The 12,192-nt window shown below is 34.9% G+C and overlaps 1 protein-coding gene across 1 annotated transcript in view; it reads right to left on the bottom strand.

The window, feature by feature from the left end:
* NAALADL2 (N-acetylated alpha-linked acidic dipeptidase like 2) overlaps nucleotides 1–3,550 on the bottom strand; it is a 1,010,672-nt gene extending 1,007,122 nt beyond the window's left edge. The window contains exons 1-2 of the mRNA XM_081813090.1: nucleotides 3,530–3,550; nucleotides 3,159–3,180 (exon numbers count right to left, since the gene is read on the bottom strand). Of these exons, the coding sequence (XP_081669216.1) occupies nucleotides 3,159–3,180; nucleotides 3,530–3,550 (43 nt within the window). The remainder of the gene's footprint in view (nucleotides 1–3,158; nucleotides 3,181–3,529) is intronic.
* Between the last annotated feature and the right edge of the window lie 8,642 nt (nucleotides 3,551–12,192).

Raw genomic sequence — 12,192 nt, 5'->3', positions numbered from 1 at the left:
AAAGTAATTCTTATACCAAAGAAGCAAATTTAGGGACAGCATATCATGATCCCCTTCACAACATTCCCAGTTTTAGAGCTCTCATTTCTGCTTCTTTTCTACTCATTTACTTTTCTACTCTCAATTCTACTCTTCATTTTATTTGCTTTAATTTGGCGATTTTTAACCTGTATTTTGACTGACAGCAAGCCAGAAAAATGTCCACTATTCCATAACACTAAGCAGCATTTCTTTGAGAACTGCCTCTTCTTCATTTTGTAAAATACTGCCTTTACAAGATGGACAACAGGTTATATTAAGGCTGACAGTTTCTAAATGCAACTTGGTATCCTTGTTTATATTTTCTTTATTCCTTAAATATTCTATATAATGTTTTATATTTTGAAAAAAAAAATAATATAAATGTCCTGCCAAAATTATTGGGTTTATTGAAACTACCAGTTTGTATCTCCTTATCTTTAGGACACCAAAAAGACATGAAAGCTGATATCCTACTCTGTGCAGCTTTGGCTGAGTATTCACAGTCCTTCCAGAATTACATGTGGTCACACAGAAAAAAATTCTCAGAAATGCTCCACTGGTCCCAAGGACAATCCAGCAGAAAAATGATCATAAGACAGCACACTTAAAGGAGTAATGCCAGAAAAGCTGGTCAAAGAAAAGTCTCTAGAATACAGAATATTACAGTAGTAAGAAATATAGAATCTATTTTTAAAACTGAACCCAAAATGTCCACACTATACAATAATATACAGTTGACCCTTGAACAACATGGGTTTAAACTGTACAGGCCCACTTATATGCAGTACTATAAATGTATTTTCTCTTCCTTATAATTTTAATAACCTTTTCTTTTCTATAGCTTATTTTATTCTAAGAATACAGTAAATAATACATATAACATACAAAATGTATGGTAACAGACTGTTTACATTATTGGTAAGGCTTCAACAGTAGGTTATTAGGAGTTAAGTTTTGGGAGAGTTGGAAGTTATACACATATTTTCAACCGTTTGGGGTTTGACTCCCTAGGTCAACTGCATACTATTAAAGTAATTTTGTGATTTGTTAATTGCCATAATTTTTTAAATTATTTATTTATTTAAGTAATCTCTATACCCAATGTGGGGCTCAAACACTTGACCCTGAGATCAAGAGTCACATGCTCTTTCCACCAGGCCAGCCAGGCACCCCAATCACCATAATTTTTAAAGGCTCCTCATTAAATTATTTTTGCTTACATAACAAGTGAAATTTATCTTCTTGATACATTAACTTATATGATTCATATAACTATAGTTACCATTTCATCTCTCTCACTACAAAAGAAAGCTTTTATAATGTATTTATTTTGACAATGTATTTTCTAGAGTTAAAAAGTTAATAAATAAAAACTGGATATATTGCATTTCTTTTGCTAAAAATCATTTTCTTCATGTATTCTTAGTTTCCTCCAAACCTTTTTTAAAGAGAATTTATTGACATATTTTTTACTTACAAATTGACATGTTGTTTAAAAATTGCTTTTCATATTGATTTACTTTGATGGTGCCTCTTACTATAAATCTAAAAGTAAGGAGGAGATGCGGAAAAGAATTTTGCCATTTATGACAACTGATCAGGGAAAGAAGAGGTTATGATCATAAGCAGTCTTTGCAGGGAGCCTCTGGTAGGTAGGTCAAACTATCCATTTTCCAGAGTTTTACATTCAATTCTGTTATCCTACACCATAAATATTGAGAGCCTGCTATGTGCAAAGTACTACAATAGATACTGAGAAAACAAGGTGAATTAACCCAGGTTCTTGCTCATAAAGACCTTATAATCTAGGAAATATATTTTATTTATATAGGTATGAAGGAGGAAGAACGGCCTGCCCTCCTTTCTTATATATAGTAAACTAGTGCTGTGAGAATTTGACCAGCCTAATTTGAAGAGAATGTCTAATATCCGATGAAGTCTTTCTAGTCTAACTGCCACTATTCGCAACTATATCTAAATTCCGAAGTATGGCTCATTGAGGACATTCATGATCTGCCTCCTCCTTAATTCTTTAGACATATCGCCCTATCTTAAACACTATACTTCAGACATCACAAACTACTCTGCAACTAAAATTTAATACCCCTTCACCTTCTACTGCCACATCACTCCCTGAGCATCCATCCCTAGTCGGGCTTAGATGCTCACTTCATTTCTGCTACTGTACCTCATGCTTTTCCCTACTGTTTTCATTTATCACACTACATTGTACTTGCCTATTTTTTGACATCCACTACATTGTAAGGTCTTGAGAATTAGATACATATTTTCACCATCATGTCTTCAAAGTAAATGGCACATAATAGGTGTTCAACAAATATTTGTTGAATGAATGAATGATTACTTCAACTTCTATTTTCCAAGAGAAATAGAATATTGCTAACTGGTCCATTCCATGATCTTTCAAGTAGAAAGCTAAATAATCTCAAATGATAGCACAATCTGTAACTAATTATACTGATTAAAATCTCTTAAATTATAATTATATGAAGATTTACTTTCCTTTAATTTAATAGCCATAATAAAAAATGCTGCTAGCAATTTCTAATTAGTTGTTTTTTTCCAAATCCATATTAACTTAGGATTCAAGTACCACTGTGATACATTTATATAAGATAATTCATATAATTGCTTAGCACAATATGTGGCTCAGAATTGATGGTAGTGCAGTGGACTACCTCATGGGGATGGCAATAATGAATGTGGATCAATGATGTTATATAAAAATTATATGGAGGACTTATGTATCCAAGATAATATAAAAATAAGTGATAAAAATGTGGACATCTATTTCAAAATATGGGAAATGCATAGCCATATATCTTCTTTACAAGTAATCTGGTTATTAGCATTATTATTAGATTAAGCATGCTAACGACAAACCATTGTATTGGAAAAAAGAATGTAAAATATAATTGCATAATTTTACAGTGCTTTGTAATGCATGGAATAATTCTCTGCAGTGTTCAAAAGTGTAAGTAAATGATATTGACATCTGAATACTTTTTGACAAAAACAGTGGTTACAGAGAGAAAGAGGGGGAAAGGTTTTTATATTCTCTAACTGTTCAAACAGTTTTACAAGTATTTGGAAAAGGTCACCAATAGAGGGCTTACCTGGGGTCAAATGAGAGAGGCCCTAGACCATCAGAAGTTATTTCCAATGTCCAGATGGGAGATCTAAAACAGAGAATAACAAAGACAGTTTGTGACAAAGCTGACACACAGTATTCTGGAAGGAGTGAAATCAGTTGTGACATTTTTCATTTATTTGTAAATGCCTCTTTGGCAGTACACTCACTCAAAACGACAGTTGCTTCTTATAGAATAGGGGAGGCGATGGTAAAATAGAGGAATCCTGACAGTTGCTTTAATGAGATTCTGCATTAGGGCTATTCTAACACTATCCGCCAACAAGGAGCTTTCCCTTCATTTTCAGTATCATAATTCAGTAATCTGGAAAATGTTATCTCTCTGAAAAACTAAACCATCCAGTCCCTAATAGCCATTGCCAAGTTTATTTTCCTCTTATCTTTCAATTAGAAAAAAAAAAATTGTAAAGCAAGCATCTAAATAAATGTCAGCCATACAGACCAATTATGTCTTTTTATTAAAAGAGTACAGTTTTTATTAAAAATGGCAATATGGAGGGGCGCCTGGGTGGCTCAGTCATTAAGCGTCTGCCTTCGGCTCAGGTCATGATCCCAGGGTCCTGGGATCAAGTCCCACATCGGGCTCCCTGCTCGGCGGGAAGCCTGCTTCTCCCTCTCCCACTCCCCCTCCTTGCGTTCCCTCTCTCACTGTGTCTCTGTCAAATAAATAAAATCTTTAAAAATGGCAATATGGAGTATGACTGAACAACTCAAAGCACACTCTCCAATAACTCAGTATTTGTTTGAAAATATTAGGGAGTACAATTTAAGCTACATCTTAAAAGTCTTTCATTTTAATATTTTAAGTTCCTAAGGGAAAGGAAATTATCAGCAAAGTAGTTTCACTAGTCCTTATAATTTGAGCAACTCTAAACTAAGCAGTCTAAAGATTCCATTTCATTTACCCATTCAACTGTTCTTTGATCCTATGCTCAGTACTTAGCATAGTGGTAAAGCAACTGGAAAAAAACTTACTTCTAAAAAAAATGTAAATTATAACGTGTAGGGAAAATGCAATCCAATCCAGGGTTACCCAGTGTCTACTACCTACTAGTCAACCAATAGGTATTTACTGAACTGGGAAGCTGTACAAAATCAAATCTCTGTGAACAGCAAAATGAAAAGAACATGCATTTTGGCATTTTATATGCCAATGCAACCCATGTCATCATGGATGCAAATTCCAGATTCCAGAGAAGTGAACTAATTAAGAGACACTGAAGAAGTAACAAGCTCTCATTTCCAATTTCCTTATCCTTAAAGTAGTGTTAATAATATTTACTGCATGTGATTGTTGCTATGATTAAACAAATGTTCCAGGAAGGGATAAAGCACCTAGCACAGTTCCTGGCTCATACATAGTAAGTTGTCAATAAATGGTATACCTATTATAATTATGAAGTTTTACTGTGATCAAAACAAATGATACCTTTTTCAAATACAAGAACATAAGTAGCAACACTAAGTAGGAGGGAACCCTGGCTGTCAGGATACTATATTATAAGAACTTTACTTCTACCTCTTCTACTAATAGCCTCTTTGCAACTCAGTTTTCTCATCACAAAAATGGGACTGACATTCCTACCTTTAAATAAAACCCCAACTTAGCTTGGCTATGAAAGCTGTCTGGGTACTTTAAGTATCCAAATAGTATACATTCTTGGAATATGGCCAGTGAATATGGCAGGGAGCACCATTTAAGGTTGGCAAGTTAACTGTGATCTAAGATTTCGGGTTGATAATTTTACCCAGCTGGACATTTAATTTTCAGATAATGTTCAATAAAGCTGAAAAGCTGCTTGAGCAGATAAATGTGTACAGACTCATGAAAGTTTTTGTCTCCTTACTCTATCTTCAGTTTGCCTACAGCACTGGTTCCCAAACTTAGCTATACATTAAAATGTATAATTTTTTTTAATGCTGGTAAATTTTTTTTAATGCTAGTATCTATGCACACCCAGACCAATTAATTCAAAATATTTTTTAAAAGCTTCCTAGGTAATTCTAATGTGCACCCAGGGTTTAGAACCACTGGCCTAGAGTTGGATACTATGTTTCTCCAATAGACTGTTGCCTTTAATCCATTTTTCCTCTTTTTTGCTAGGCAAAGCCTCTGATTCACCTTAGGTGTCTTTTTCCTAAGAAATTCTGAAGAAGATGCTTATGCCCAGATTCAGGACAATCTTGATTTAGGCTCAGTAAATCACAGTGGTCCCAATTGCTTTGCCAGGGATTGATTTACGGATATATATGTTATCCATATCTAGCCAAAGATGGAGGGAAAGGTGTTCTGGGGCTCCTAGCAAAGTTCCCACCCTTCTAACAAAATGCTTTTTTCCCTGCTGTTATATATGGATATGATGCCTAGAATTGATGTAGTCATCTTGTGGGCATGAAGGAAGTTAGTCTGAGAACAAAGCTACCATCTTGAGGATGGCAAAGCAGAAGGATAGAAAGAAACAGAGTCTGGGATAATGTCATTCAGCTGCTGCATTAATTTGTCCCACTTCTGAACCTGCTATGTGAAATAAATTCAAGCAGCATCAAAGCACTGTGTACTTACATAGCATCCCAAACAATATTAAACAAACAAAAAGAGGTAGGTATATCCCAAGCCTAAGTTTAGGTCAAAAAATTTCTTTCATTGTTTATATTTTGAAACATTTTATGAACTAAACCAACTGGTGAAAAATGTCCCAATTTTTCTTACAAACTAGACAACTCTTAGTTTTATTTAAATGGCTTTATAACACTTTTTACTAAGAAACACTGTGTAATATGTGATATAAGAAAATTAATAGCAGATCCTGTCAAATATTTTTTTTCAATAGTACTGATTTGTTCTAGTTTTTTATACACAAACATAATGTACAAAATTAAAATATATTTTTCTGCAGCACATGTATATAAATACGTGCATGTGTTTGCTTTTTTAAATTGTTGCCAACCATATGGTGCTTAAAGTGGAGAAAAATGTTTTTTAATATCCAACCACAACAATCACATGATTTCCTAATAACTCTGTTTTTGCTTTTAATTGATTCTATATGTAGGTTTCACTTTTTTTAGCTTTCATTTCTTGAATGTAGTACGTCTTATTATTAAATGTCCAGATCATAATTTTGGTTCCAAAATGTCCCCTCTTTTTCTAAAGTAGTAATTTCCAACCCAGAAAATACTAGGGATACTTTGGTATGATGGTTTACAGTCAACCACACAGTTGGAATGAGATTAAACGGGATTTGTTCCAAGATCTAATATGAAGTTTTAAAGTGACATACACTGTAATCACTATGCTCCAATTTGACATTTTAAATCTGGATGCTTCCAAAACTTTAAGTCCTTTGTGTTGCTTCTCCCTCTCTCCATCCCATCGGCAATTTCTGTATTATTTATTCAACAATATAAAAAAAATCACCAGCAATCTTGTCAGAAAGGGGGAAACCAGACTATCCTTGGTAGATGGATGGGCTCTGCGAGATAGAGAATAAAACAATGTATCAGGAGTTTGAGCTTTTGGGAGCTGTCAGAAATGATGAGACAGCAGGAAACAGGACGTGTAGATGATGGAACTCTCCAAGACATGATCTCTTCCCACATAACCCACCAAATCTTCAATTAATTTATAAATTTATAATTGTCATGGCATGTATAATGTGATGAATTTCTTGCAAAAGTCAATAGGGGATATAGTTTGGTGCAGGACCAATTAAGTGTAGAAAGGATGAAACTAAGTGGGTTCAATGAAGAAGGAAAAGAGTACTGGAAAAAAAAAAAAAAGGGCAGAAATTCTAAGAACATTCCCTCCCCCAGAATAAAGTGTGAAATGTGTTCAAGCCAATTTTCCCTCAGTATAGTCTGAGAAATCTTAGCGTATAAGTTTGTCTCCCTCACTATTCTATGAGCTCCTAAGAACAATGCTGTCTTGTACTCTTTGAATCATAATAGAACTCAATAAATGATTGAATTTGATTCAAGTGGGAAAGCTCCTCCAAAAATGGTATTTTTGCCTACTACTCCCAAATTTAGGCAAGCTCTATACCCAACTGTCCTTTCCTACAGGAAATATTGGTAAGACTGACCTCTCAATAGTGCTAAGAACTTGACAGTACTGAAAGTCTCATGGGCAAGTTTGGTTTGAGGTCATCCCTGTATCTCCACATAACTTACTGCTTAGCAGAGGCCCTAGAATACCAAGTACATATTGTTCAGTGTTTTTATTTCTATTATAACTATCCTTAGATAATAATTTCATTTACTTTTTGTACCACTAAAGGACAACCAATAGAATGAGATATTTCATTTCAGAAGTATAAAATTAGCATTGGTTTAAAAGGTTCTACAAATTTGTAAGAGGAATTTAATATTTTGTAGTTTATTGCTGGAGGCAAGCCCTTATATCTTGTGAATCCCACTTCATTCATAGAAATATATGAGACGTCTTAAGAACCATTGGTATTTCAATTGTAAATATTAAGGAAAGCTGCATTACAATGCAGACAGGTAATCCTGAGGCCCAGCAGAGCAATAATGATTAATAACACACTCTAGAGGGAATATAAATTTTAATACTATCACTCATAAAATCCATGTTTCAAACGTTACAAAACAGAATCAAGTTTACCAAAAAGCAAATAAATCATCTTGCTTTGGGGCTACTTCTTCTTTATCTCTGATTTTTATATAATCAGCACCATCTCCCCAGAGCAGATAAACTAGACTTACCTGCAAGTTCTGAAATCCTTAAAGAGGACTCTCATTGGATTCTGCTTCTAGTAAATTCCACTCCCAGTGTTAATTCAAATTTATGTTTAAAAAGAGAAAGTAGACTTTAGGGAAGTGGCCTTCATAAGGATTTTATTTGCTGATTATAATGATGATGCACAATGCCTTTTCACAAGATTGCATGGGTTAGAGGGTAATCCCACTGTCACTTTTGCACTGATGAGAGCCCTACTTGAGTGCTGATCTCACATCTGGTCTCCAAACTAAGACAGAACTAAAAGAATCCAAAAACTATGCAAAGAGTCACAGAAATCATGACTAAAACCGCTAGAACTAAATGAGCAAAAGTGAAAGAAAATGTAATGAAAATTGGTGAACAATTCTGAAGAAAAAACAACCCTGCATACAAACATAAGGCCAAATAAGCACAAACATCAATAGGTTTATTTTTAATGGTGCTATTGGGAACTAACTAGATGACGTTCATGATAGCTTGTTTATTTGTTTCATTGCTTTTTAATACCCATAATTTTATTCTTTTCATAAATTTATTTCTTTTCAAGTCACAAGAATTATCTAAGTCAATGTGCTTAACCTCAGTAAATTGCTTCAACAAATCAGTTAATAGTTTCACAAAATAATGTGATCATACAAGAGATGAATCAATTGTCCCATTCAATATTTTAATAGCCACATTTCCTATTTCCTATGTTTGTAATATTTTATATCTTCTATAAAGATATTCCTACAATGCTAAGCATGCTGAAGGAGTTTAAAATATAAATGAAAGGAAAAGACTAACACACGAAACAATAGCTATTTTTAGTCAATATGATTGATGCTTTTAGTTCATGGTAATGTGAGGACAGATAATCTTCCCTACAGAGAAAGTATGAAACATCAAGTTGAAGTAAGCTCTCATGTGTGTATTTAGATCTATCTACTTTACAGATTGGCAAACGTTTTTTTGCAAATGTTCAGATAGTAAATATTTTTGGCTTTGCTGGCCTTCTCTGTTGCAACTATTCAGCTTTGCTGCTGCAACCTGAAACAGCCATTGACAGTACGTAAGAGCATGGCTGTGTGTGTTCCAATAAAACTTTATGAAAACTGCTGGAGGGCCAGATGTGGCCTGAGGAACATAATTCGATAATCCCCAGTGAGTTCACCACTTTAAGAAGTGATGGATCTCATTTTCAATATGAAATAGAAAGCAAGAAAAGAACTGAGGTCAGGTAGAATTTTTGCAGATACACCCTGAAATTCCAGAGCATCAAAAACACCTATATTTAAATATAATTTTTTTTAAAAATCTAATGGATGTTTTTATTGGCTATTGTTTTATATTATCCATGCAAACTCCTCCCACCAGCAGGACAGATTCCTTAGAACCCACCAATAGATAAAACTCTTCCTGTTGTTGAATTTCCTTGGCAATTGAATTAACTTGGACAAGTCTACACATCAAATTTTGACAATTAAAAGCTTACTTACATTTAAAAAATAAAAATAAAAGACATTTTTGTATCACTCACATGTGCTCCAATTTTCTACCTCTTTCCTAGAAATCCAGATATTTTGCTACATCAGAAAGTAGAACAGAACAAAAATATTAAGTACAAGTATCCTTTTTTTTTTTTTAAAGATTTTATCTATTTCTTTGACAGAGACACAGCGAGAGAGGGAACACAAGCAAGGGGAGTGGGAGAGGGAGAAGCAGGCCTCCCACTGAGCAGGAAGCCTGATGCAGGGCTCCATCCCAGGACCCCAGGATCATGACCTGAGCTGAAGGCAGATGCTTAACGACTGAGCCACCCAGGTGCCCCAAGCACAAGTATCCTTAAGCATCATGACAACTTCTTCCTTTCAATCCACCTTCCATCATGTAATAGATCACAACACATTCAAACTTCTGAACAGAAAATGTTAGTAATTGTACTATGGTTCTCAATTCTTCCAGTGATAAGCCACTAATAAAAATGTCAATGTTACGGGGCACCTGGGTGCCTCAGTCGGTTAAGTGGCTGCCTTCAGCTCAGGTCATGATCTCAGGGTCTTGGGATCTAGCCCTGCGCCCGGCTCCCTGCTCAGCGGAGAGCCTCCTTCTCCCTCTCCCTCTGCCTGCCGCTCACCTACTTGTGCTATCTCTCTGTCAAATAAATAAATAAAATCTTAAAAAAAAAAAGTCAATGTTATAAAATACAACTAGTATACACTAGCTAGCTATTTAAAAATTCAGCCTACTAATGGGGTGCCTCGGTGGCTCAGTCAGTTAAGGGTCTGCCTTCACCTCAGGTCATGATCCCAGCACCCTGGGATCGAGCCCCGCATGCATTGGGCTCCATGCTCAGCAGGGAGCCTGCTTCTCCCTCTCCCACTACCTGCCTGCCTACTTGTGATCTCTGTCAAATAAATAAATAAAATCTTTAAAAAAAAATAAAAATAGAAATTCAGCCTTAGTTACTAAGACTTACTTCTTCTCTATTGTTTCCTATAGAAAAGCTATAAAAAGTGATCATGATCCAGTTTTCACAAATAACAATAATACATAATGAATATTGATTAATTATTATAGGCCAGGCAATATTTTAAGTACTATACACTTATTAAATCATTTAATACTCAAATCAATCCTACATAATGCAGATAGTATTATTATTTTCATTATACAATAAAAAGAAAACTACCAAAGAGAGGTTATACAGCTTGTCCAAAGTCACAAGGCTACTAAGTAGCAAAGCTAGGATTTGAAAGCAAGTGTTGTAGCCTCCAAATGCTAATGAGGTCAAGGCCATGATTCAGTGTCCATAGGAATGCTAATGCACAGCCTGTATGCTTTACACTCTAGAAAATGTCACCACTGGGAAAGATGATGAAACAAGAACTAGAGATAAACATAGAGAAGTACAAGCCAAAGTGGTAGATGAAGGAACTTCCTGAAAGCTTATAACTGGGGAACCAAAATCATTTATCCAACAAATGCTACAGGTCAATAATCCTCCTTGTAGACATGGCAAACACATTTATTTCAGGCTCTGGAATCAGGCAGTTTAAATTCTAATTCCATGGGGCGCCTGGGTGGCTCAGTCGTTAAGCGTCTGCCTTTGGCTCAGGTCATGATCCCAGGGTCCTAGAATCGAGGCCCACAAAGGGCTCCCTGCTCGGCAGGAAGCCTGCTTCTCCCTCTTCCACTCCCCCTGCTTGTGTTCCCTCTCTCGCTGTGTCTCTCTCTGTAAAAAAAAAAAAAAAAAAAAATCCTAATTCCATACTACTTACTAGGTCATTTATTTGACTACTTATAATTTATGAAACTCAGACTCCTATATAAAATAAGGATAACAATCAGAATTGTTTTTCAGGGATGTTATGAAGATTAAATAAGCTCCTAAGGGCTTGATATGCAGTAGGTGCCCACGAAATGATAGCTGCTATTATTAGTCAGGGTTTTGTTTATTTTTAATTACAGCAATGGCAAATGGTAGCTATGTTAAAAGACACCAGACATCTGGATAAAAAGCTAAAAATGTATCCAAACATTTAAATGGCTTGTCTATATAACTTTGAGTTTCTCAAAATTTACTGATTACCTCCTATGTGTTAGAAATCACATGCGGAAAAAAAAAAAAAATAGTTGTGATTAGTCATAAAAACATACTCTCTAGAAGATTGACTGAATTTTTCACTTTCATCTGAACATATTACATATACAACTATTAAGTTAATTCAATTCACAGAGCTTCCTACCTTGTCTGTGACTACAGTATGCTCCCATAATCCCTTCAGTCTTACAGGGCCAGACAGCGTGAACACCCCTTCTCACCCCCCATCTGCTTACTTCCAGTTTAAAGCAACTTCCTTCTTCCATTTTCCCCAATGTGCCATAGAAATATTATCATTTATTACTGTCTATGTGTGCACCAAAGATAGAAAAGAATTGTATTACTGAATGCCATCTGATATATTTGTGATTAAATAAGGAGATGGTGACAAACGTATTTTACTGTAGCTAAATCATATGCCACTAAATTTTTTAACATATTAACTATGTAACATTGGGCACAATCATAAAGAAGCAGATCATATTTCAAAGAGCTTTTGTTAATTCGAAAGAGAGGAAAAAATAGAAAGACATGCATATGAACAAAAAAAAAGGAATAAAGAGACCAATCATATTCATAGAAACAAAGTCTTTTTGTTTTGTCATTTTCTCTTAACAGAATGTCCAAATAGACACTTTTCCAAAGAATATGTGCACATGGCCATGGCCAACAAGC

Source organism: Leptonychotes weddellii, chromosome 1 (assembly GCF_054177405.1).
Source record: "Leptonychotes weddellii isolate Sample4059 chromosome 1, ASM5417740v2, whole genome shotgun sequence".
In the NCBI taxonomy this organism is placed as follows: Eukaryota; Metazoa; Chordata; class Mammalia; order Carnivora; family Phocidae; genus Leptonychotes; species Leptonychotes weddellii.
This window is presented reverse-complemented; position numbering and strand designations above follow the sequence as displayed.